We start from the raw sequence: 27900 nt of genomic DNA, 5'->3' as shown, positions 1-27900 counted from the left end.
GAAGAAAACACTTTAATGAGTGTAAGGAAGCTTCCAAGTTGGGAAATTACATCAAACCCAAGATATTATGGAGATTATTTTTTTCCCTAGTGAGCCACTTCTATCTTCATTTTTTACTACCCCATGGATCTTAAAGGGCAGATGCTCTACTGCTTTAGGTTAAAATCACACTTTTATCCACACTCATTCACTCCAGACTCTTCAGGACCAGTGACAACAAAACGGGAATTTAGTTTTCCTTAAAACCAATGTTTTTACACCCCTGAACAGGAATTTCTGAACTACCCAGCGGTGCAGTAACTTTATTTACAAGACATCTTGCTGTTCTTATAAAGTTCTCCCCAAATTCTCTCCAAAAGCCCTATTGAAAGTGAACTTGGGAAAAATGAAGGTTCCCCAAGGTGCCTCCCTGTTTTCCCCACCCTCCCAACAGGAGCAACCAAATCCCTTCAAGACAATCCTGAAATCACAAAGGCACAAAACACATGCCAGGAGAAAAAGGTGGAAACAAAGGAACAAACAGAATTGAAATTTTGCATGGAAATCAAATGAAAGGCTGGATTTGATCTTGGAGGTCTTTTCCAACCTTAATGATACTGGAATATTTCTATGCAACAGAAAAAACAAAGGAGAGTCATGATGGTGAAAGGAATCCCAGCAAATCCAGGGAATTTTGTGGCACTGCAGCTGAATTTGTACCTTGAACACTGTGCTGGGCTCTTCATTGAGGTTCACTCGGGTGACGACACGTCCAGAGTTTTCCTCCACATCAAAAATGCTGGCACTGTAGGGAAACTGGACAACATCCACCTTGTAGCGAACCAGACTCGCTGGGGTGCCCTGGAAGGCAAAAAGAGGCAAATTGGAGATTTCTGGGCTTTTGTACACCTCCTGAAGGATTAAAATGTAACATTGGTAAGGCCATCACAAGCAAAACTTGCTGTTTGTCTTCCTCAAATCTGAGCAACCCTTCAATTCCCCCCCCAAACACCTTCCATGACACCTGAGAGGTCCAGGAGGAAAAATCACCAGAGGTTTGGAAAGAAAAGGGCTGAATCCCCACCTACTTAAACCCAGAAGTGTTTTATAAAAAATGAAATTTTTAAAGACAAGATGGGCATGGCTTAAGGCTGGTTAAAATACGTTTCAAAAATATTTTGACTTGATATAAAACTCGTTTAAGGAACTTAGCAGTGGTTGAAGAAAATGCTGTTTTGCAGATGGATTTTAAGCAGTTCCATAAGGAACCCTCCCCATAGACTTAGTTCCATAAGGAAACCTTTTCTTTCCATAGACTCCAGGGGAACTGGATCTGCTCTCTTTGTCTCCTGTAGGGTTTTGTCTCTGCAGGGTTTCATTTCCAGCAGACACCTGGTACGGTGAAGTCCCTCATGAGAACCAGAGTTTGGAATGGGAAAACTTCTCCCAGCTACTTGTAGGATGTCTCATCTGCCTCTTCATCCATGCTAGGGGTTCTAGGACAAATTCCCTCTGATTATATTTGTACACTAATATCTGAATAATGGTTTTCCAGCATGCCAAAGTCTGGTTATGCAGAGATTTAGGACATTTTACAAAATTCCAATGAAATTATTTCCCAAATATATTTGGGAGTAGATTCAGATTTACTTCTGTCTTACAACATCATGATTTGATTTTTCTGTTTGCCTCTGAGTCTCAAGCTCAGATCAGGCTTTGACCTTTACCTTGTGTTTAAACAGCCAAAACATCATTAATGGTAGATGGCTGATTTTTACCTGTATTCAATGATGTGCTTTGTTGGGATTGGGAATATATTCTATGTCCCATGCCAGCCACAAACTACATGGAGACAGAACATTTCCTTTTGTAAAAAGCAATGGAAATGGCTACAGAAGTGATTTGAGCTCACTAAATGCTATCAATGTTTTGCTGATCCAACACAAGTCATTTGAGCATTGCCTCTTGGAGCTCTCCAAGGAATTCCAGCCTGGGCAGGGTTTATGAGGCCATCAGCAACTTTAATCATCCCAAATGGGGTCTGCCAGGCATGTTCCAGTGGTTAGCAAATTAATAAATGGTTGTGTTCATAGTTAAAAGCACTTCACACATGCGGCAGAGGGCAAATCCTGGAAAAAGTGAGAAATTTCTGGGATCACGGCATAGCAGAGTTCATTATCAACTTTCCCTCTGGCATTCCCTGCTTCAGTCATTTTTCTTCAATGTTATAATTAAGAGCAAATTACCTGCTGAAATCCAGCCTATTTGGGCTCGGAGAAATGGCCTTAAACTTGCTTGGAAGACTAAGAATCCTCATCATCATTAAAGCTCCTCACACCAGGTAATTTGTGATTAAATAAACAAAAATCTCATCAGGTTATTGTTGTTCCTGATGTGATTATCAAGTACACTTTGCTCCTGTCACTTCAGAAAAATAACAAAACCAGGATTTATTTTTTATTTATGGCATTTTGGCACTGATGTAATTAGAAAAATCTCCAGAGAGATTTCCCAGGGAAATCTATTTAGAAGCGAGTTTTAATTATCTGAAATATTAATCATCTTTTGCCTCTGTTCTAAATTAATTTAGATGCATTATTATGTCTGCAGCAAAACTTGAATCTAGCTGATAATATTCCCAAATAAACCACAGAGCAAGGATTGTGCTTGGCAGGAACCACATTCATTCTCTCCAAACAAAGTTTCCCTGAGATTCAGGACTAACATAAACCTTTAAAAAAAGCTCATCCAGCTCCAATTATTTCTTCCATGGCTGCATAATTCCTTAAAATTCCATTTTCTCGGGGAAAATGCCATTTATTTCTGACACAGAAATTAAGGTCCCTCCCAACCCAAACCATTCTGGGACTCAAACTGGTTACAGACACAACATTTCTTGGCCCAGATAAGAATGGGGAAAAATGGATTTTGTTTTCATTTGAAGTTGACAGGTGAAGATCCCAAATGTGCCTGGATTTCACTCCTAAGGATCAGCATGGAATGGCAGCATCATGAACACAGAGTTAATTTCCATGTAAATATCCATATATTACCTCTATATGTAGATTTCAACTCAAATCTGAGCAATTTGTATAATAAGGAGTTCAATAAGGAAAGTTTTGTAAAGCTAGTTCCATGGAAAAAAATTAGAAAGTGGCGCTAAACCCTCCAAATTTACAAGTTTTTGTAACTTACTTTTTACTGGTTTTTGTAACTTACTCAAAGCAACCATGGAAGATGAGGCAGCCCAGAGCAGGTGGATGAGTTTGGTGGGTCTTACATCAGTTCAGGGTTGGGAATGGTGCATTCATGTAAATTCACCTTAATTTCATTTATATAAACCCTAAAATTTGAAGGATTTTACTCTTTATAGTAGGTAACTCAACCAGAAGGCTTGAAATTCTGAATTGCTAAAGCTGGAAAGTCTGAATTTTAAACTCTCACAAAAAAACCCACCAACTTTTAAAGCCTTGAGATAAAATGACTTGAGGAACTCCTGGAATTTGCAGCTTGTGTCCCATATCACTGAAATTCCACAGGAAGAGCTTTTATAAGATCAAGGTCTGGCCAGCCTGAAAATGGTTTTACCTCCAATTAAAATGCAGTGAAATCTTTAATTGAATATCTCATAGCCTGTTACTTTTAGTGAGTGCATGGAAGACAAAAAGGACAATTACTCCCAATTTGACAAAAGAGCTCCACTGAAGGAAAGCCTCAGGAGGTGTTGGGAGAATGGATAAAGCATTAAATGGGATGTTCTGGAGCTCTGGAAGCTGGCTGCTCATTAAAATTAGTGCTCTGCATCTGTTTCTATTAACATTTCCAATCAAAAAAAAAGGCAGGATATCGAAGGGAATTGCCCATGGCAGAAACGGATAAAAGCTTTTACAGTGATAACCCATATCAAAAAAGGGATATACAGGAGAAACAAACACTCCTTTTTATGTCAGTCTTGGGAATCCCCTCTGATAAATAAACTGAGCATTTATCAAACAGCTCCTGGTGCTCTCCTGCCCACATTTTTGGAGGATTAAGAGCTTTGAGACCACTCAGAACCATTTTTTCATCTCTCATTACCAGGCCACTTCAGTGAGGATATAATGTTCAGCAGGAGGAAAACTCTCCTTGTCTCCAAGGGATTTATCCAACACTAATCCAGGCTGATTTCTTCAGCTACTAAGGATGATCTAAATGCCCAAAAAGGAGATGGTTGGCAGTAGGTGCTGGCTGGGACACTGGAGCCTGTGCCAGCAACATCCAGAAGTGCAGGTGACTGAGCCAGGTGCTGCCTTTGCCCAGGGTTTGGAATCTTTCCCTGAAAAGGCTGGGAAATATCTAAGAGAACCCAAATCTGAGCACATTTGTGTTAACTAAAGCCAAGCAGGACTTGAAATGTTTTCATAGAGGTGCTTCTCCCGCTTTACTCTGTTCAGGTGAGACCCCACCTGGAATTCTGATACCTCCCACATAGGAAGGTCATGGAATTGTTGGAGAGAGGCACCAGGATTGTTCACATGGAAAGATGCTTGGCTGCCTCAACAATTCCCGTTGCAATGTGCTTAAAATCAAGGCTTTTTATTCTTGTAAGGTTTACCTGTTATTTAGAAAGAACTGAAGCTGTTTCCAAGCTTTCCCTTGGCAGCCATGGCTCTACTTTATCCTCATCATTCCCTCTGGCCAAATTTCATTGCTTTTTGCTCAATATTTCATGCTTATACCTGGAATTAGGTAGAATTACCTAGAATCTCCTCTGGGAAAGGCAGTGTGAGCAACTTGAGGATGCACCAAGTAATTTGAAAAATTATTTATGTATTTATATAAATTGTTACTCCTTTAAAAATTTAAAAAAAAAAAAAATCCAGTGTTGGTTGTTCCAAACAACCAAAGCACAAAATGTTGGTTCACCAGATTTCATGGAAACAAAGTTTTCAGGCAAAACTTCCCAAATTTCAATGACCAGAAGGATGTTTCAAGTTTATAACACATGTAAAAGTAGCTATTAAAACATAATTTACATTCTCAGCTGCTGCAAATAAAAAGAGAATTTAAACTAGAAAAGAAAGGAGCAACTGGTAAGAATTTAAAGTGACATTTACTCAAAACAGCCCTGCAAATCATGCTGTGGCCTTTAGAGAAAAGCTCTGGGTTTTATGTTTTAATTGACATTTCACCAAGGACCTGAAGAATAACTATCAGAGGTCTCTGATGCCTTCAGGCCAAGAGGTTTTGACCACTTTGAAATCCACAGGTCGAAATAAAAACATTACAAAGTATCTCTGAGGAAGTGCTTGACTCTGGCACAAATTATTTGTTTTAACTGAGCAACTCTTTATTATAATCAGAAATTTGCAGGGTTTTTGCTGCAAAACCCATCCTCTTATCAACAGCACATTCTCACGATAGCCTAAGGTTTTAGGCACCAGTTAAATTAAGAAAATCCCGCATTTTCACCCTCAGATTTGTTCATATGGATACAAATGGAAGATACACATAGTTGTAAATAGCTCAGTGTGTGAAGGATTGATGGGAGGATTTTTTAAAATACAACCAAGAGATGCTTTCATCTCCATCTCCAATAAATGAAGTTCTGTTGGATTAATTTAACAGTAAAAGCTCACTTTTACCCCTATAAGCTCTAAATTCCTAATTAATTTAGGAAATACCCACAGAAAACGACATCCTAGGTGTCTTTCACCGTCTTGTGCTTCACCTAAATTAATCCTTGTTTATTGAAATGGAGAGCCCACCTCCACTGCCTCCATTCCCAGCTCCTCCTCCTTCCCCCAGAGCTGCTCTTCTGCTCCTGGAAAAATTCAAATTTGCCTTATCTGCAAAGAGAAATCCCACACAGGTTCTGGGCCTTTCCAGCTGGATTCTCACCGCATCCATATTCATTTGACAACGTCGGGATTTGCTGAAAACAATGCTTGTCTCTGAGGAGCTGATTAGGTCTGAAAAGCTTTTATTGCAGATGATGGAAAAATCTGGCTGGGCTTTTATTCTGGGTATGGGAATTACATATATTACTTGCAAAATAACAACAGGAAAAGTCAGGCTTGGAGACTTCAAATTAGTTGGGCTCTTATAAACAGGCATATTTTAAAGCTACAATTATTTTTCTAATAGATACTTATTTCTTTCCCTGAACTGATAAAATAAATGTATTAGTACCCTGCAAATAAGATTCCAACAGGTTTAAATCCCCCAAACCACACAAGTAAAGTATTGATGATAACTAAGAATATTCCATCCCTTAAGGCAGGTTTAGAGCAAGGTCCCCTTGCTGAGCAGAGAAAAGGCTGTGTGCTTTTAAACCAAATTTCCAGTGAATTCACATCAAATACTTTGTGACATCATTTAATGTCAAAGCCAGCTTCAAATAAATAGAGATTTTTATAGTAGCACAGGCTGGCTCAGGCAGAAAAAGAGCCATTTATGCCTGGTAATTTTACTTTTAAAATAAAAAAAGATGAGGGACAAAACTACCAGCCATTATTTTAAAATAACAAACCCCTTTCCAAACCTCCTTTAAAAGCTTTCCTCCACAGCTGGCTGACTTTTATGGCCCTTGCATTTATTAGAGGCTTCAGGGTAACTTCATTTTAAAATCTTCATAAACATCAACAGGTGTTCATGTGATAGTGACAAAAAAAGGTACAAAATGTTCAGTAGGGTTTGGGGTTGTTAAATGAAAAATGAAATAACTTTGCACTGGAAATGCTGATTGCACAGGACTGAGGATTATAAATGCCCTTAATCAGAACTATTTTCTTTCCCCTCAGTGATCTCTTAGTCTTCAAAACTTAAGACACAGCAATTATAAAATGGAGCTTTTATCAGAATGGGCAAAGACAGCCCAAAATATCTCATTTTAAGGCAACAACATTTATTTAATGTTAAATAGAAGCTGCCCAAGCCTCAATCATACCACATTTAGCTAAGCTGTACCTGATTTGTGTCCAAGCACTTCATCAGCTTTTAATGTGCAGGCCACATTCCCCCTGAGGATTATTCTCCTTCTTATGCCAAACACTGGCAATTAAAAATTAAACCTGGCTGGTAGAGCAGCTCTGGATTTTCCTGTCCTCAGAGGATCATCTGGCCACTGATGTTCATCAGGCTCTGATGACAAAAATTGACATCAAACTTCAGAACAGGCCATGAGTCAGAGGTGTGTGTCCAGTTGTGTCACCTGAGGGCTTCACCAGGGAGCAGCAGCAAAAAACAGGGACAAAAATAAACTTTATCCCCAACTAAATGCCCTGGGCTCAAATATTGCCTGTGGAATGTGCAGCTGGGGAGCTCTGCAGTCCCACACCAACGTGGGATGGCTCAGCTGGGACTGTGACATCAAACAGTGCCACCCTCACCAAACTGTGGGTTCTCTCCTCTTGAACCAGCCCAAAGACAGGCACAGCTCCCCTTCTGCCTGTTCCTCTCACTCTCTGAGGCTGGATAAAGAGCTTTCCTAAAGCCTCCCTGACAGCCAGGAGCTGCAGCATTGATTTTCCAGCTCCAGCAGGCAGCTTGGAAATGCAGCCTGTCCTGAGCAGCAAAGCCAGGCTGACATGAAACAAAGGTAGGAATTACTCCTCTGTGAAGCTCCTCATGCTCTGAGTTGATGAGAGAGCAGGGGCACTTCAGAGGGTTGGATTTTGCTCCCTTTTGGGTGTGGAATGTTGAGAGAAGCTTTTCCTTACCGGGGGATCCCGATCCTCAGCCGAGACCGTGGTGATAACGGTGCCCTTGACGGCATCAGGAGCAACCATTCCCCTGTAGAGCTTCTGGCTGAACTCTGGAGAGTAATCATTCATATCCTGCAAAAAACACAAGTCACAGTTTAGCTCTGGAGTGTTTAACAGTTCCCTGCTGTCTGGGGACTTGCAGGGGCACATTTAACATTTCTATAATTGTGAAACTCCTTTCTAGGGAAAGCAGTGGGGTGGTTTGCTATCAATGGACTGGAAAATTCCTATTCCTCTGGTAAAACCTTTAACCACAGAAAGCTCTCACTCAACACCCGATTCCAAAACCAAAAATCCAAGCTATTTTATTGCTAAAAAAACCAGAATGCAACCTCTATAAGGCTACAAGATATCACAGCCCTAAGGACATCCACAGCTGTGAAAAACCCAGAGGAGCCTCACCCAGACCACAGCACCTGCTCTGGGCCCAGGATCCCGTTCTAGTCCTGCCACAGGGATGCCGAAAGATTCAATGTGTATTTATACATGATAGAGTTTGGTCCTGGAGTTCCAGCAAAATTCCAGATGCATTCCCAAGCGTTTTTGTTGAGTCTCTCCCTCCCTCCACTGGGATTGCCATTCCCAGGCTCTCCCAATTCCATTAACCCTGCACAAAGGGAGGGGGGAAGGTGCCAAAGATTCACAGAAGAACGGATGTGGAACTGCTCAGCTGAAGGAAATTCTGCAGGAAAACACAGCCCCACAAGAGAACAGAGCAGAGAATTCCACACCACCTGCTCCCTCGTGGCAGCAGGCTTGGCTCATTTTCCAAAAAGAATGAGCTGCTCTGGCTTAGTGGTGTTTGTTACCTCTAATATCCAATAAATTAAGGGGAAATAAGATGTCCTTTGAAAGATAAAAGGACACTTGCACAAATTCTTGTGCCTGAAGTAGGCAAGGATACATAAATATATGTCTATATTTGTATACACCTAAACATATCTCAAATATTTTGCAGGGTCATCCAGAGCTGCTTCTCTTTGTGCGGATATTAAAAATAAATTCTGGTTTTTATTTTTCCTTTTATAAAATAAAAGATGATGTCTACCAAAACACTTTTTCCAATAAAAGTTTATTCTCCTGTAGAAAGTCTTTAGGTTTGTGGTATATTCAAATCAGACCAGTGTGTCACTCATTTAATGTAGTGTGTTATTAATTGGGTGATGTCACTTGGTCCAGTGACAGAAAGGTGCCCCTGTCCATGAAAGGAGATGGGCTTTAATGTGCCTTCCAACACCAACCATTCCATGATTCCATGGGAACCTGGAGGCAAAGATTGGAATCCAAGGAGAGCTTTTCCCAAAGCACTGAAGGAGGAGGAAGAGGGGGTTTAACACCCAGGTATGCAATATTTCCATTTCCAACCTAGTGGGGCACAAGTATGAAAGATCCCTTGGTGTCCCCATAAACCAAAGAACCATAAATATCCCATGTACAGTGACATTCCCAAGGCTATTTTATGCTGGGAATGCTGCACCTCAGGGAGTTTTCTGTGTTTGGCCTGTCTGGGAGCACCTGGGTTAGTACCAGTGCATTACAGCAAGAGACTGCCTTAATGAGTTTTAAATTACATATTGATTGCTCCTTAGTGCCTTCCCTCCCTTCCTGCTTTGTTTCTCCTCTTTGCCATTCCCAGGTGATAGTCACACTTCCCAACATTTTTGTTCAGCATTTTCATACTCCTTGCAGGCAGGGCAGGGTTTGTTTCCTACCAATCTTTTTTTCCTATAAATACCGGCCTTGGGAATGAGCTGTGTCCTGCTCAGAGAAGGAGGAATGTGCTGGGGAAGTGGGATCCCTCCCAAATTGTGTTTTTTCTGCACTTCATCCTTGATCTTTGTCCAGGGGAAGGATGTCAGGATCCTGCAGTGCTTTTGTGCTGCCCCACTGGAGCAAGGAGGAACAAAACCAACAAAAAGTGGTAGATAAAGAGTATCTCTGGTAGGGAGACAGCTTTGGGGGTGTTATGCTTTGCCTTTTGCTCTGTTTTGTAAATAAAGCTGTATAAAAATAGAATAAATCTGCAGCCAGAGAAGCAGTCACACAAAGGCTGCTTTGTAGTTATCTGTAAATATGTTATTAGGTATTATATACGTAAATTTGTTATTGCCTTACTGTCAAAACAGGCAGCCCAGGTATTTCAAAGTGAGAAATATGGAGAACCCATTTCCCAGATTTCCCATTTCCATATTTTGGAGCATGTCTGATCATTAATAGGAGTCTGGATTTGAGTTAATCCATCCTGGATTTATGTGGCTGGAGCAGTGAACTGGGGAAGGTTTAAAGATGCTGCAGTTTGGCCCCATTTGTGGGATTGTGCCTCACATTTAAAAGGTGATTTCACGACTTCTTGCAACCTCTTTGGGGGAGGTTTACTGCCCCATTCCTGAACCAGTGCTTGGGGATTGCACTCATGTTCTGCACCCACTTCTGTGCAAGGGTTAGAGGTGTTTTAAGAAGCCATCAGATGTAATCTTCAATTATTTACCTGTTTACAAGCAAAACACATCTGGGGCTTTGGGCTCTGCTCAGAACAAAGCCCAGGACTTGCTCCAAATATTTGTTGTCCAAAGTCTCTCTGTGCTGAAAACCTGAAAACTCCACCTCTGCATCTGTCCAGCATTAAATTCTCTTTGATAGCAATGATTGGATTGAGGGCCTTGGAGAGAAAGAATTTACAAGGGCCTGGAGGGTGAGGACACAGGGAATGGCTTCCAGTGCCAGAGGGCAGGGCTGGATGGGATATTGGGAATTAGGAATTGTTCCCTGGCAGGGTGGGCAGGCCCTGGCACAGCTGTGGCTGCCCCTGGATCCCTGGCAGTGCCCAAGGCCAGGCTGGAGCAGCCTGGGACAGTGGAAGGTGTCCCTGCCATAGCAGGGGGTGGAATGAGATGACTTTTAAGGTCTTTCCAGCCCAAACCACTCTGGGATTCCAAGAAATACCTGATTTCACCAGATACTGGAGTATCAAGAACTTCAAGTCCCTTCCCATCCTCTTGGCCTCTCACAATGATCACACCTTAATTAACACCAAGTTCAAACCCTTGTGGTGATGCTGATATGGCCAAAGTGGCTCCTTGAATTTTGTCTGTGAGTGGGTGCAAGCTGCTTTACACAGGGCTTTGTCTGAAGCTGCACAGAACAGGGCACAACTGCATCTCTTTCCCATTTAGTGCTCAGCAGGCCCTAAAGTAGCTCATCCTATAAATTAAGGGATAATACTCATGATGGAATACACGAGGCAATAAATGACTGGCAAATGATTGAACTGATCAGTTGAGATGGAAGGAAAGAAATAAATCTGTTTACCATCAGTGTAACCCAACCCCAGGCTCGTTATTCCATTAGTGTCACCAGAAATGAGAAATATTTTGGAGGCAATCCAGCTGATTTTTTTTTTAACCTTCCTGTAAGTTTTATGAGGCTGCTCTTTAAATGGGGAAAGATCTTCATTGTGTGGCTCTTCCTGCTGCCCCCAGGGTCCCATTGGCCTCCTTGGGCCCAGGACACTCTGCTGGCTCAGGGACAGCTCGGTGTCCCCCAGGTCCTTCCCCACAGAGCTGCTTCCCCAGCCTGGGCTGGTGCCTGGGGCTGCTCCTCCACAATCATTGAGGAACAATTTAACCAATCCTGGGATCAGCACTGAGCCCTGGGGACACCTGCAGTGACACCACCAACCACATCCTGTGCCACTGATCATGACCCCTGTGATCAGCCAGTTCTCAATCACCTCACTGCCTCCTCATCCTCGTTTCTTTGGCATTGTTAGAACTGAAACCCTCTGGTTTTTATTCATTCTTGTTGCTCTCTCACTTTGGATCCTTCACCTGTGACAATGGCTTCATTCCACCACACAATGTCCTTGAAAAACTCCAAAGCAAACCAATCCCCAAACCACAAAGAGAAGAAAAGCACTTTTACAAACAAGAAAAAGCCAAAAAAAAAAAATTGTTGGTAATAAGGAGGACACAACATAAAATATGCTGAGGTTTTACAAGCCCCATGATACAGAAATTATTTACGTTTAGGAATGCAATACTCACTTAAGAGCAACTGTTTCTCTTATCAAACCCTATTACCATAACAGTTCCTTCCAAATGCTAAATCCTAATAATTTGAACTGCAAGGATTTTGCTTTTTCCAGTACTGGGAATCATCTGGATTGGGAGGGGATGCTTGTGTGTACAACAAGAAGCAAAACCAACTCAGCCCTCCCAGACACCCCGTGGCTTCTTCCAGCTTCAGGGGAAACATTAAGAAAGCAGTCAAATGAACCTGAGAATGGGGAAAAGAGAAAAATCTTGGTGTGTTTGAGGTGGTGGGAAGAAATCAAGGCCACTTAGACTATTCCTCCTTGGAAATACTTGAATGGGTGCAATGATTATTGTTCTATGACTCCCTGAGAGGAGTTGGGTCAGGTGGGGATCGGTTTCTTCTCCCAGAAAACAATGACAGGATGGAAGGAAACAACTTCAGGCTGTGCCAGGGGAGGTTCAGATTGGATACTGGGAAAGGTTTCTTCACCCAAAGGGTGGCCAGATATTGGAAGGGGCTGCCCAGAGCAGAGGAGGTGTTACAATCCCTTGAAGTGCTCAGAACAAGTGTGGAAGTGGCACATGAGGACATGGTTTAGTGGTGCGGCATTATTGGTTTCACTCAGTGATCTCAGAGGCCATTTCCAATTAAATGATTCCATGAATTCATGGATTCACCTCTGGCTTTCTCTGCCAAAGGAGCCCCAGGACATCCTCACAATGCAAGGAGCCTTTTGGCTGCAGCAGAGGCCAATGACTTGCTCCATCCCCACGTGAGGGTACAGATGAAGTTATTCCTCCTGCAGTGAAAGCCCCGCTCTGCAATCTGTGCCTCGACCTAGTTCAGGGCAGGTTAATACAAACTATTTGTAACTTGTCATGCCCAGGGCTGAGAGTCCAAAGAACAGCCCAGTGTGCATCCCCCTCCTGCAGCCACAGGGAGCTTTGGGTGTGCTCATTCCATTGGATAGCTCACAAATGATGGACGACACCATCAGACATCCATAGCTGCTTAACACAATTCCATTACCCAGGAAAAATTACAGTGCTTGCAGTGAAGAGCTGGGCTGGGAGAAATGACAAATGTGAGCAGAGCAGTGGGAGCCCCAGAGGGCTGGAGAACTCAGTAATAACACAAATAAAGTCCTCAGGGTTGGAGGGGCTGAATCTGTGATGGTGACATGAGCTTGGCCCCAGCACTGCCTCTGCTTCCCTCTAGCCCAATTTTGTGCTCTTATGTTGGGGGCTGTGGGGCATCTGCACTTGGTTGAGTTCCTATTTGGGCTCTCAAACCCTGTATTAAAGTAATTACTCAAAGCCCAGCCTGTAAATAAAGGGAAAGCTGAGGAACTACTCAGAGGAAACATACCCAGTTCCTGCAGCAGGAGCAGAAGATGCTGAGTGGGAGGGAAAGGGTGCCCTGTTCTTGTTCTCACTTGGTTTCAGGACTCTGCACCCTGCTCCTGCTGCTCTGACTCTTGGATCAGCCTTCTGAGGTGTCTTGAGGATCCTGCCTTCACCCTCCACCCTCACCCCTGTGAATTCTGTATCTGGGAAGTTCATATTTAAGCTAAATTTAAACCATCCATGCACCTCTTGTGACCAATGTTCAAAATATCTGTCACCTGACATAAAGCCTGCTAATGACATCTGCCCAACACATTGGGATATTAAATCTGGCTTTTCCACAAGTCCTCCCCCATTCTCTCAAGTGCCACTCAAAATTCCCCTGTCCTACCTCTCACTCCAGCACCATCCTCATCTCAAGCATTTAAATTATATTCGATTATGTCCCCTGATCTGTTGTAAAACTCAGCCTGCCACTGAGTATGAAAACACTCACCTTAAATTGGATTTATTTTCTTTCTCACTTAAAGTATCCCCTGCTTGTCCTCCTTCCCAGGTCCTGTTCTGCTCTCAGCCAAACATCTTTTACTCCCAAATTTTTACTTCTGGCTCCAGCCTGGTATTCCAGCCTCTCCATAGCATCATCATGCTCCCATTTTGTTGCTCGTGTGTGGGAAGAGTTTCCAAGAGAGCATAAACTGATTTTTCGATCCTGTTAATCCCCTCCTTAAATTCTTTATTCCCTCCTTTGAATGTGCACAAGCTGCTGGTACTGAGGCCACTGAGCTGAACTGCAATTTTCCCTGACATTAATTAATACAATCAACCACACAATCAAACAGCTTTTCTCTGAACACAATCCTACATGAAAACCTTTAAAAAAACCCACCCAAACCAACCCAAACCATTCTTTCAAAAATTTAGCGTGCTGGGAAAAGGTTTCTTTTATGAAAAAAACCTGAGGTTTGAGCAGCTTGCTCCGTAGAAATCCAACAGAAGCAGCTCAGGGAATGATGGAAAAGCTGTTTGCTGCCAATGACGTGGAATGTGCTGGGGAAAAGCACAGATTAGTCAGGAACAGGTGACCTGCACCTCACACTGAGACATTCTGCAGACAGAGAGGCATCACAGAAGCCTTCTGGCATTGTCACCAGAGCTACTAATGGGAGACATTTACTGTCCTAAAAGAACTGTGAGCTCAGTAGAGACTGACAAACAGAATTACTCAAAACCAAGTGGCAATTCAGGCACCTGCAGATACAGAACAGGCTGAACCCTTATGACTGGCAAATGCTTTTCACAGACACATTTAAACTGAACATTTGTGTGCGGTGCTTTTAGTCCTGCTACAATTTTTGCTCCTTCTCTAAAATCGGAGCAATTAAAGTCTCTGTTCTGCCACAGCTCTCAAAAACTCAAGCAACTGCTCAAAAGGACAGAATGACTGACAGAGCTGCACCTTTGGGAATGCCATGGGTAGGATTAAGGCATCTGAGCTCTCCTCTCCTCTTGGACACAGGGAAATGAAGATGGGGAAGTGTTTTAGTCACAGATAAAACATTTTCCATTTGTGGATCATTCCCAAACAGACACCAGCACCCCTGGGGATGCCCCTGAAACCCTGAGGTGAGGCTGTAGCTCACTGCAGCTCATGGTGCAAGATGCTAAATCAGGCTGTTCCTTTGCAGAGCTGGATTTTCCAGCAGCAGAATCTGGAATCCAGGGCGTGCTGTGCCACACCAGCACTCAACACACCCCGGTGGGTCTTAAAATCACAATTTGTGGGCTGAAAAGTGATCATGTCACTTTTGCAAACTGCAGCCATAATATTTTCTGAAAAATCCTTTCCTTAGGATTTTTTCTCCTGAGAAGCCAAGAGACCTCAGGAACAAAATGTAAACACTGATTATCTGCTGCTGTGGAATGCAACAGGTGGATCTGTGATTGGCCTATCTTGGATGTTTGTAATTAATGGCCAATCACAGCCCGGCTGGCTCAGACAGAGAGCCGAGCCACAAGCCTTTGTTATAATTTCTTCCTATTCTATTCTTAGCCAGCCTTCTGAAGAAATCCTTTCTTCTATTCTTTTAGTATAGTTTTAATATAATATATAGCATAAAATAATAAATCAAGCCTTCTGAAACATGAAGTCAACATTCTCATCTCTTCCCTCATCCTAAGACCCCTGTGAACACCACCACAGCAAACAATTCCATGAGGTGTTTATTTCAGAATATAGATTATTTTAGAGATTCTAGAGGACAAAACGTTTGTATTTGTGGCCGGTGTTCATTGATTTCATAAATCCAGGATTTAACTACATAATTGCACATGAGGAGAACAATTACAGCTGTTACAAAGTGTGAACAGAATAAGACTCATATAAGGGAGGTGCAGGAGAGCAGAGAGTGCTGGTGTTCCACCTGCATGGTGGTGGAATATTCGGGGAGAAGATGCTGCTGGCTGAGGAGTGCCCCCTTTACCTTGACTCTGACGGTGACAGTGGCCAGCCCAGGTGGCATGGTGCCCTTGCTGTCGAAGGCTTCCACGAGGAAGGTGAAGGTTGCCTCTGTGTCGTGGAAGGATTCATAATCCAAGGATTTCCGCAGTGACAGCTCTCCCGTGTGCTTGTCCAGGGCAAAATGCTCCCGGGCTTCCTCAGTGCGGATCCGATAGTTCACATCTGCTCCCAGGTCCGCGTCCTTGGCCTGCAGGGAACAGAGGGACATCACACAAAATCCGTCCTTGTGGAAACCCAGGGCACCAGGAATATTTCTCTGTCTGCTCTGGGGTGCCCTGACCCCCAGGGCAGCACTGACTCTGACCCTCATTCATGGAGAAAGTATCCTGGACTTCAAGATAAACTGGAATCTGTAGGAAAGACATTCTGTGGTGTTCTTGGGAGCCAGCAAAGGGTCTTCCTGAGGAAGACACCAAGGTTGTCACCATGGTGACGTGATGAAGAGAAAGTTAAGTTACATGGACGCTAGCTGGCTCCTTCATCACCTACTGAGAACTTTGTTTCTTTCTTATAACCAATGAGCAGTGAATGTGTCTGTTAAGTGAATGCAAATATCTTGAAAAAGTACAAAAGCAACCTGTTGCTGTAATCAATCTCTCTTGCACCCTTCTGATGGAGTTGTGGTACTTTGTGCTGTGTTGTGCTCTATAATGACATGAACCCACAAAAGTGTGCAATAGATTATATAGAGCAGTGCAGGTGCATCACTGGGTGAGAAATTGAGGTTTTGGGATTTTTAGTGTGTTGTGGATGGAAGCAAGATGGAGGGCACAGGGTGTCATCCTGGGCTTCTTCTTCCTTCTTCTTCATGGGTTTGGGTGGCACTTTGTAATTGGGCAGAAAAGTCCCCATTGCAGCTCTTTGGGATCAGTTATTGGGTTAAAAGGGGAAATAATCCAGGTGTCAGTTCTTAATTGGATAGTTTAGTCTTAAAAGCCCTTGGAACAAGAGATTGTTGCCATTTTGTGCCTTCTAATGAAAAGCTGCTGAACTCACAGTAGTGAGGCTGTTTTACTGATAAGAAATAATAAACACCTGAGTCTGAACATGAGCTACTGTCTCAAGTGCCTTCAATCCAGACCCAGAGAAACTGAAGACCAATACCCAGCAACTGGAACCCCCACACATCCTCACAAAATATCCCTCTGAAATTTAAGGGCAAACTGTTGAGGACATCTTGAGTTTAGTTGTGTTGCTGTAATCGTATTCAATGTGCACAGACACAAGTAATGAAGAATTCACTGAAGGTTTAAGCTGTGGGAAATGAGCACAGTGCTCTGGGAAAATGGCAGTGGAAACTGAAGCTGCTTTTAGCTCTCCAGCCTGAGCACCTGCTTTTGGCCACTGCCAGGATCACAGAATTCCAGGATGGTTTGGGTTAGAAGGCACCTTAAATCCCATCCAGTGCCACCCCTGCCATGGCAGGGACACCTTCCACTGTCCCAGGCTGTTCCAAGCCCCAAAGTCCAACCTGGCCTTGGACACTTCCAGGGATGCAGGGGCAGCCACAGCTGCTCTGGGCACCCTGTGCCTCCCCACCCTCCCAGGGAACAATTCCTTTCTAACATCTGATTTGTATCTCTCCTCTTTTAGTTTGAAACTCTTCCCCTTGGCCCATAGCTGCCTGCCTATGTAGATGGTGGCAGTGTAGGTTTGCTGTTATTTCCTAAATAACCTTATCTTTAAAGGGTTTTTTTGGTACCTGGCTAAAGGCCAAGCATTTCTCAGAATCACAGAATCCCAGAATGGTTTGGGTTGAAAGGGACATCAAATCCCAACCAGTGCCACCCCTGCCACTGGCAGGGACAACTTCCACTATCTGAGGCTGCTCCAAGCCCCAAATCCAACCTGGCTTTGGACACTTCCAGGGATCCAGGAGTAGCCACAGATTCTCTGGGCAAAAGAACTTACCCCCATGCTGCAATTCACAATCTTGCACTGCAGTCTCACTGCCGAGTTAAACAAGAACCCTGAATATCACAGAACAACCACGCGCCACCTTCACTCACCCCCTCCTCACCTCCAGCTGCAGGAAGACAGTTCCTGGTGGGAGATTCTCTGGCACACAGACAGTGTAGGAGGCGTTGGTGAACACGGGGCTGTTGTCATCAATGTCCAGCACCTTGATGGCCAGGGTGAGCGTGGAGCGCCGCGGGTCCACGGCGCCGTCGGTCGCCTCCACGATGAGCTCGTAGTGATCCCTCACCTCCCTGTTCAGCTTCACTGCCGTGTAAATGCTGCCATTGGATGTGATCCTGAACAGGTTTTTGAAGTTGGCCAGGCTGTAGTGGACCTGCCCATTAACCCCAGCATCTGCATCTGTAGCCTGAAGAGACAGCAGGAAAACCATGGGTTAATGACCTCCGAGGGAGACACCCACAGGACAGAAACCAGGTTCTCACATCCCACAGAAACAAATGGCTCCATTCCCAGTGACAGAAGCCAGGCTAACCGGAGCCCTTCAGGAAAAAAAGGCACATTTAGCTGCTCAGCCTTGGAAACTTTTGACAGGACAAGAGGACACAGCCTGAAGTTGTGTCAGGGGAGGCTCAGCTGGGACAGCAGCAGCAATTCCTGCATGCAAAGGGTGCTCAGGCCTTGGCAGGGGCTGCCCAGGGAGCTTTGCAGTGCCCAGCCCTGCAGGTGTCCCAGGAAGGGCTGGAGGTGGCACTCAGTGCTCTGGGCTGGGATCAGGCACAGGCTGGACCCAATCCTGGTAGTTCTCCTATCCTAAATGAATTTGAAAGTAATTTTGATTTCTAAATGACTCTGGGATTCTATCCTATGTTTCTCTGAGCTTCAACAGAGGATGAATTTGATGCTTGTGAAGCCAAGCCCTCAGATAATTCTAATGTTGAAGGATCCTCAGGACTGGGTGGTGTCTGAGAGGAATTTTTATTTAACATTGAAATAGTGTTTCATTGCTGCTCAAATCCTCATGGAATATGAATTTAGATGAAGGATGAATGCAGACAGACAGAAGGGACACGTGAGTTAGAAATTTTCTTTCCACTTAACACATTTGTCACACTCAGTGATATTTTCATTGCTACTCTATGAAGAACTACTTAAATTTCTGTTTTGCTCCTGTTCCTGTTCTTCAAACCCAAACATTATCACATTTCATCCTTATTCTTCTGTGCTCACAACAGGCTGATGATTGCCACAGAAAACAACCTCGATTTCTTTAGTTGGCATCTTTGTTCTCACACACTGAAGCAAGCCTCAGATTTCAGTGTCAGCCAAATAATTCTTGTTATCACATAATTATAAGGATGGACAAAATTAATAGGTTTTCATAGAGCTCTCAGGTTGAAATGCTGACCTGTTATTTTGCCTCCTCTTAATTAAATTAGGGTGTGATGAACAAGGTTATGTAAATTATACAAACAGCACTCTGCCCTACTCTTTTCTCATTTATTTGCCTTTATGAATGACATCTGTGAAGATCATAAGAGATTTGCACATTTTGTTTTCAGAACAGTCACCGGGAATGCTTAATTCTGGTGATGGTGTTCATTGTAAGGCTTGGTAATGAAACCATTTATCTTGCTAGAAATCAATTAAAAGTTAATTAAAATTGCTAATAAGGAAAACAATCACTGTGTTTCTTCCCTGCATCGTGCCCACGTGCTAGGGAGGGTTTGCTACAACTTCATTCTGACTGGTCCATTGGTACATAGCATCCTTCTAATCCACATCTGTCAGCTGGATTTGCTTAATTTCCAATCAATTCCATTTCCTCTGTAGAAATAACAGATCTAAAAAAAACCCAAACAAACAAACCAAAAAGCCCCATAGGAATCTCCAAGAGTAATCAGAATTACGCCTATAATTGGAAACCGTGACAAAAAAATTCTCATGAGACAACAGTTTTGCATCAGGTTAGTTTGGAAGCATGTTTGAGAATAGATAAACTTCTTGTTTAGGAAAGGAAATTAAAATTACCTTCAAATATATGGCAGGCTTTGCAACTGGGTTCCATCAAACATGACTGTGAATGTTGTGAACTCATTTGTGCACATCCTTAGGCAGAAACACCTTTGCCACATTCTGCAGGACTGATTTGGTTCACAGAATTCCAGAATTTGTGCACATCCTTAGGCAGAAACACCTTTGCCACATTCTGCAGGACTGATTTGGTTCACAGAATTCCAGAATTTGTGCACATCCTTAGGCAGAAACACCTTTGCCACATTCTGCAGGACTGATTTGGTTCACTGAATTCCAGAATGATTGAGGCTGGAGAATCCCAGCCAGCCCCTGGAGTCCCAGCTGTGCCCAGTGCCCACCTTGTGCCCAGCCCAGAGCACTGAGTGCCACCTCCAGCCCTTCCTGGGACACCTGCAGGGCTGGGCACTGCAAAGCTCCCTGGGCAGCCCCTGCCAAGGCCTGAGCACCCTTTGCATGCAGAAATGGATAATTCAATATAATCCAATTATCTAATTGGGATTATATCACCAAAACACTGGTGAAGAATTAACATTTTTATCACTCTGAACTTGAAAGAGATAATGTTCTCTCTATGGATAAGAAAGAAAAAGAGTTTAATCTGTTTCCTAAAAGAATCCTGTCTCAAGGGTGCACAACTGTTCCCACATGGAAATAATTTCCCAGAGTCTGTGGGAAGCAGCTCCTTGGACAAGAATTTGGTGTTGGTGAGGACACACTCTGTCCCTCTTTGCAGTCATCACTTTGTACAAAATAGACAATTTTAACCCCAAATTCCAGCCCTAGATCTGTCACAAACAAGACTTGGTGGTACTTCTGGTGCAAGACTTGCCAGGAACTGAAAGAACAGGAGGTGTGGAAGATGGGGACATTTCAGGAAGTTCTGCTTCAAAAAAAACAGCCCTGGTTGAATTTACCCCAGCTCTGACAACAGGATCCAGTGACATCCCAATAAATTTAATCCCATTTGGTCATTACCAACACTGGGCTGAATTCCCTGAGTGAACAGGTACAGAAGTGGGGGGAAGCCAGGAAACAGTTCATTCCTGTATCACCTGAATCCTCAACAAAGTCCCAAAGCCAAGGAGAAAACAGCAGGACTAAAAAGAGGTGATAGCACATTCCTGTGCTATTTGAGGCCTTCCACCACAACTCAGCCCCAAAAATACACAAATTTGCACAAAAATACAGTGAGAGTTCTCAAGTTTTGGTAGGTAAAGGGCCACCAGATGACAGCAGACCAAAAAGGAGCTGCAGATGTATTTCCATGCAGAAGGCTCTGCACAGCCTTGCAGAGGTTGCTCCTACCTGACATGAGACAGCAGAAGCAGCAGCTGTGATTGCTGGAGGCAAAACAGCCCTCAAAGGCCACTGGGGACACAGGGACAATGGAAACTGAGACCAAAAAAACTCAAACCAGAATAAAAAATTCCCAAACAACAGGAGAGAACTAACAAAAAGAGGTAAATTACAAAAGGAATAGAAGAGATGCCAGGACAGGGACACAGTGTCATTGCATATCAAATGTTGGCCCATTTCTACCTTGTCCATCTCACTGAATCACAGAATCCCAGACTTGTTTGGGTTGGAAGAACCTTAAATCCCATCCAGTCCCACCTAGTGCCATGGGCAGAGACACCTTCCACTGTCCCAGGCTGCTCCAAACCCCATCCAGCCTGGCCTTGGGCACTGCCAGGGATCCAGGGGCAGCCACAGCTGCTCTGGGCACCCTGTGCCAGGGCCTGCCCACCCTGCCAGGGAACAATTCCTAATTCCCAATATCCCATCCAGCCCTGCCCTCTGGCACTCTGAACCCATTCCCTGTGTCCTGTCCCTCCAGTTCCTGTTGCAGGGTCCCTCTCCAGCTCCCCTGTGTCCCTTCAGGCCCTGGAAGGAGCTGTGAGGTCTCCACACACCCTTCCCTTCTCCAGGCTGAGCATTCCCAGCTCTCCCAGCCTGGATCCAGACCCCTCAGCATCTCCATGACCTCCTCTGGACCTGCTCCAACAGTTCCATGTCCCTCCTGATGTTGGGGACACCAGAACTGTGCACAGAATTCCAGGTGGGCCCTCACCTGAGCAGAAGAAAAGAGGAGCATCCCCTCCCTCCACACTGGGATGAGCCCAGGATACATCTGCTGTTTATCCAGAATCAGGAAAAATGTATCCATGCAAAGAGACAGAGCAAGTACTGCTGATATTCTGGTGACTCCTCAGATCTCCAGGATGACTTTTATTTCTATCTATAATTCATTTAAGTACTGCATGATAAAACAAACATGGAAACCTGGGAATATAAATTACACCCTATTTTATTTCCCAGAAAATCCATCCCATATTTATTAGAGATACCATCACCTACAAGGTGCCTGCCTTTACCTGATGTGGTAAATTCAGATTTGTGTTACCAGCTCTGCTTCCACATCACCAGGAAATGCTCAGGAATATAAACCAACAGTGTTCCAGAGTAACAAATCATCTCCCTCCATCTCAAACAGCAGGAAAACACAGTCCTGGGAGATGGGAATGACTAAGACACCTCTGAGGGATCATTAACTCTGAAATGTAATGACAAGGGCTTGAATGTCAACAATATTCATTATATCATTATCACCCTTTGCAAAAAAACCTCTTATTATACCCTCAACTCTTGCACATGATGGTGACAGGATTTAGGCAGGTTAATTGAGGATTTGTGACTGAAATTTTGGAGCTGGAAAACAGCAAAACAAGGTTACTACTTGGTTACTACTCCAAATCAGAGACAAGTATGGTGAGTATCTGTAGGAATGTGATTTTTGTTCGTGGAATTACAAAATCATTTTTTGTCTTTTTAAAAAGGAAATGAGTTCAGAAGTTTTTTCTTTGATTAGGTGAAAAAGGCATTTCATAGGCTTGGGGAACTTCACTTCAAATCTAAGAAACAGGAACCAAAAAGTCTCACTTGAGCAATTTACTATTTCTGGTATCCCCCTTTCCTGAAGGCTGAAACATTTCTTAGGGACCACTCTGCCACAAAACCAGCTTCCTTCAGTTTAAATTTCCCTTCTTCAGGAGCAAAAGTTCCCCACAATCCCCACCCAAGCCAACCAAACTCCTGATTTTGGACAGCTTCCCCAGCATTCCACAGCTCAAGGCAGGAATTGTGCTGGAGGATCCAAGTGATGCTGTTGGTGAGAATTATAGTTCTCGTGGCAGATAACACGATTCCTTTATACCAGGGGTTTAATAGGTTTATTATTGAGGATTTAATGGGTTTATTACTCTGGCTTGGAAGTATTCCCAAGCCCCTCATTTGTTTCAAACAGCAAATCAAGTGTGGGTGGGAGTGTTAGATTGTATTTTGGACTTGTTTTGCAGGGAGATTACAGTTTGTGCCCACAGGACAAAATTAACATCTCCCAGATGCAGTCAGAGGCCACAAATATCTGAAATGTGCCTGACCTCTTTGTCATAAGCCAAATATCTGTAATTATTTTAGGGAGGGAACATCAGTCATCCATAAAAGTTTGGACTTTCCTTCTTTCCTAAAGTTCAGAAAGGCTTTTCCTCTCTTTTGTTGCTTCTTGCCAGCTTTTACACAGCCTTTCATTTTTTAAATTTTCTGTGAATGGAGCAGCTCAGCTGGGAGGAAAGGCCCAAGGCCAGGCTGGACTTTGGGGCTTGGAGCAGCCTGGGACAGTGGAAGGTGTCCCTGCCCATGGCAGGGGTGGCACTGGATGGGCTTTGAGGTCCCTTCCCACCCAAACTAGTCTGCAATTCTTCGATTTTGGCTGTCTTGCTATTTCAAGGCAAATTCTACTTCTTTGACACCCAAGTGCACACACATCCTTTGGAAAAATCCTGCAGGTTTTATGAACTTCTGCATCCTACTGAATTCCCAGGTCATGGCAGCTTATCCTTCACTCCACTCAGAGCAGGATAAAGGAAACACCCTGTACATTTTCAAATACTGGCATAATTTTCAAACACTGCCCTATTTTTAGGCATTACACAAGCCAGAAGAACCTTGGATGATTGCTTCCATGGTCTCTGCCAATTCCAGTGCACCTGGAGGGTTAATTCCAAAACCAATTAAATGTGCTTCCAAACAAAACTGCACATTAAGAGTAGTCAAACCCTAAGAGCAAATATAAATGAAAATAAATGAAATTCCAAAAGCTCATGGCTGCAAACCCATCACTGGATGGGTTGGTGAACCTCCTACATGAGTTAATCACATTTTAATGCTTCATAGCTTCAACCAGCCCAGCTTTCTTCAGGCTGGCACACAACAAAATCCTGACCTTGGAGACTTGGTAGTCCTTGAAGGATGATTAAAATTTTGGGGTTTTGATGAGTGTGTTCTTTGGCAATGATATGATCAAGGGATTAAACCAATGCATTTGCACACTAGAAAAAACCAAAACACCAAAAAGCCCTCCCAAAACAGAAAATTTCTAAATCACAGATGGAATACATTGTTTCAACTCTGCACATTTAGCTGGGCTCCCAAATATTTCTCTGAAGTGATTTTTTTTTTTTTAAATTTCCCTTGACTTTCATGTAGAAGCAACTTTAAAGCCCATCCAGTGCCACCCCTGCCATGTCATGGACACCTTCCATTGTCCCAGGCTGCTCCAAGCCCCATCCAACCTGGCCTTGGGCACTGCCAGAGATGGGAATCAGGCATCAAAATCCTAAAAAGCATAAACCAGAGACATGAAATCACTGATTCAGAAGATTTAGTTTGGTGTCAAGCCAAAAGAGATAACAGGGCTTAAAGGCATCCCAAAATGTCAAGTGCCAGCAGACAAAACCAAGAATTCCTTTCCTGGAAAATCCTTGGACTCTCAACAATCAACTGCCATGAACATGCTGATAATAAATATCAATATTCCCAGTGCACTAAAGCACAAATATTATCTGGAGGGCAAAGATGCAGATGAATGCACAAATATAATGAATTTTGGCAGCAGGGAAGACAAGAGCACAGCTTTTGAAATCCCTTTTGCTTAAGAGGCCACGTTATGGGTGTCAAGGAGCTTTTTCAACCTCCGATCTGTGACCAAGCTGACCTAAATTCAAGGAACAGTGGAAAAAGATGAGGAACTGTGGCTGCAGCCACTGCTGCCAAATATCCTCCAGGAATTCCCTGGTGCCAGCAGGAAGAGGTAATTCTGTCCAGCACTGATGGTCTGGAATGGAAATAAACAGCCCAAATTCATAACCACACCTCTTTCTCCTGATGCCACAGCTTTGGACTTGAGACATCAATCTTGTAAGGGGAATTTGCCAGTTAACAAACATGAAAATCCAGCTAGAAGCACATGAAATTCTTTTGTGACCAACATCTCCATGAGGATTTTGAGAGAGACAGTGCTGAAAGCGTTATTAAAGTCCTTTCTATCCTCCCTGGGGACAAATTCCTTAATAAACTGAAGGAAATTATACCACCAAGGCTCCCTCCCAATGATCTTATGATCATCCAACCACGTACAAGAAATGAAGTCTGAACTTTCTCTGCTTGGAGTTCACCTGCCACATTCTGATTCTCTGATTTTGGGGTCTGATTTGGTTTTTTTATGGATTCTGACTCAAATCCCAGCTGCTCCTGTTGGTTTTACATCTACGAGATGAATTCAAGCTGCATTGTTAGCCACTGGGTCATGCAGTGAGCAGGAGTCTTGGACTTACTCTGTGTATTTGAGATTTACTTCAGAGCCTGTGATTTTACTCTTTCCCAAAGGCTTAAGTCCTTTTCTTTCTGGATTGTCCTCTCCTGTCATTAAATCCCCTTTTTTCCTGGATTTTTCCTATCTCTTCCACCTCTAATTTTAATTCCTTTTCCTCCTGGATTGTCCTCTCTGCCAATAAATCTCCCATTTTTCCTGGTCTTCTCCTGTTTCCTCCACCTCTAATATTCCTTCAAGTTGTCTTAAAGTCCAGGAAATTTGGGAATTTAATGTCAGGAGCCTGTATTTTTAACACAATGTGTAATCTGCAGAGCAGGTTTTGGAAAATCACACCCTTCACACCAAAAACAAAGCAGTGGGGATTTAAGAAAACTCAGATTACTGTCTAGACTTTTCCACAAGACACTGTAATGTAATAAAATCATAGAATCACAGATGCTTTGGGATGGAAAGGACCCTAAAGCTCATCTCATCCCAACCACGCCATGTGCATGGGCAATAATTCCTCACCAGCATTTTAAGGAGTTTTTCCTGCTTGTAGAAACACAGGAGGAGCTGCTTGTGGGAGATCTCCAGAGGTCATTTAGTCCAACACAACAAGCATTACCCAACAGCCGTGAAATTTAAATCAGGCTTTAGATCCAGGGTTTATCACCTTATGAATTTATTAAATAAAAACAGGAGCCTGTAAGAATTCACTGATACCCATGGACAGAAAGCTTTGTTGGGAAATCATTATATTTCATCAGCATTCAGGAGGGCTAGTACAGTACAACCAAATAAATTCTCCCAAACTTTTCCAGGAGGAAGAATAGGTCCAGCCTAAAAACCAACTTTCTTAAAGCATTTACGTTGTAACTTAAAACCAAACAGGTGACAGAGGTATCACACACCCTGCAAACTGTTCTCATTACTGGAATTAATTTATTCTGTTTCCATTTTAGGGAAGATCCAAGGGCCAGAAATACTTGAGCACATAATTCTTATCCCTATTTTCCATCTCATTTCCTTCCTTATTTCTCTTTGATAGCAACACATTCATGCTGGAGTTTTCACACAGTGCTAATCAATGACACCAAAATATCCAAGAATAAATGACTTATAGGCTTGGGTGAAAGAATCTGGATATAAATAAAACCCCAAATGAATAAAAACTTCTGTCAAGGGATGTCTTTCCTCTCCAGGGCCCCATCAGCTCAACAGCTTTTTATTTAACCCCAGGCTGCTTTTTTAGAGTCTGCAACAAACTGCTGGGGACTGTCTCCCCCTGCCCAAGGCTGTGAACATGCTTGCAGATCAATATATTGATCCCTTTCCTAAGTGTCATTGCATCTTTTTTACCTCCCATGCCCCTGGGATCGATTAAAGTGCAATGTACAATGCAGAACATCCTGATGCCCCATCTCCAGCTGGTTTAGACCACAACAAAGTGCCTGAATTTCACTGTGGAGCTCCCAGCTGGAGCTTTTTGGGTTCCTGGGTGCCCTTTGTGGAGACTCGCACACAGCAGCAGCTGTGCTCCTGCCTTGCTGGGGGATGGATGCCCAGGATCAGAGGGGAAGCAGCAGCAGCAGGGAATCCAACCCACCTCTGACTGCCCCAATTTAGAGAACACAGTGTGAAATAAAAGGATTGGAAACACGCTGGCAGCATTATCCTGTCTGGCTTTTGTTCTTTTCATCTTCAGGAGGCTCCTGGAGGGCCCACAGGCAGCAGTCCTGTGCCAGGGCCTCCTGCAGCTCCAGCTGGCAGCAGAGCAGCTGGAGAGGGAGAGCACTTCCAAGGGTGGATATTCTCTGCCTGCATGGAATAAATGCTCCAAATGTGGCCTTCACATTCTCTGATAAAATCCCTTCACCCAGGATTTTTCTCCTGGGAAGCTGAGAAGCCTCAGAGAAAAAGGAAAACAATTCTTGTCTCATTTGCTTCTCCTGTGTTGTGCTCACATATGGAATGTGTTTGGAGATTGTTTACCCACAGGTGATTGTGTCATTGGATTCTGCTGTGAGTTGTTTTCACTCTCTGGCCAATCAGGGCCAAGCTGTGTCAGGACTCTGGAGAGAGTCACGAGTTTTCATTATAATCTTTTTAACCTTCTGTCTGTATCCCTTCTGTATTCTTTAATATAGTTTAGTATAGTATTCTTTACTATAATATAGTATCATAAATTAATACATTATCCTTCTGAGAACATGGAGTCAGATGCATCATTCCTGCCTTTGTTGGGACATTCCCAGCAAAGGGAATACATACAATACCAAACACAGGAAACCTCTCCCTGCCTTCCTGCTACATCTCCTCGGGAAACCAGCCCCAAATATTATCAAAGTCCTTGTGGGAATCCATTTGAAAGTCCAGCTTTCCCACTGAAAACAAAGCAGAGCATGGAAATCTCTGGGCTGTGGCAGGAGTTATTCCTGGGAGTGTTCAGATTGATTTATACCCCAAACTGCTTAAAATCCCCATCCCTGGAAGTGTCCAGGGCCAGCCTGGACAGTGCTCAGAGCAAGCTGGGATGGTGGAAGGTTTCCCTGCCTATGTCAGAGCTGGAATAGGATGAGATTTAAGATCCTTCCCAACCCAAACCACTCTGACAATGAGCCCAGGCACCCAATCCTGACACCAACCCTCCTGAGTCAAAAATCCTGA

General features: G+C 43.5%; 1 protein-coding gene across 10 annotated transcripts in view; it reads right to left on the bottom strand.

Annotated features, from left to right (window-relative positions):
* PCDH15 (protocadherin related 15) overlaps positions 1-27900 on the bottom strand; it is a 634585-nt gene that overhangs the window by 77960 nt on the left and 528725 nt on the right. For all 10 annotated transcript variants that reach the window (XR_010440717.1, XR_010440719.1, XR_010440716.1 and 7 more), the window contains 4 exons: positions 17647-17952; positions 15589-15813; positions 7680-7796; positions 700-840 (listed from right to left, as the gene is read on the bottom strand). Coding sequence is in view for 3 of the 10 variants with exons in the window: in XM_064716157.1 (XP_064572227.1) it covers positions 700-840; positions 7680-7796; positions 15589-15813; positions 17647-17952 (789 nt within the window). In the remaining 7 variants the exon portion in view is untranslated. The remainder of the gene's footprint in view (positions 1-699; positions 841-7679; positions 7797-15588; positions 15814-17646; positions 17953-27900) is intronic.

The sequence above is a fragment of the Zonotrichia leucophrys genome, chromosome 6 (assembly GCF_028769735.1).
Source record: "Zonotrichia leucophrys gambelii isolate GWCS_2022_RI chromosome 6, RI_Zleu_2.0, whole genome shotgun sequence".
In the NCBI taxonomy this organism is placed as follows: Eukaryota; Metazoa; Chordata; class Aves; order Passeriformes; family Passerellidae; genus Zonotrichia; species Zonotrichia leucophrys.
The sequence above is the reverse complement of the archived record's forward strand: the minus strand, read 5'-3'. Positions and strand labels throughout refer to the sequence as shown.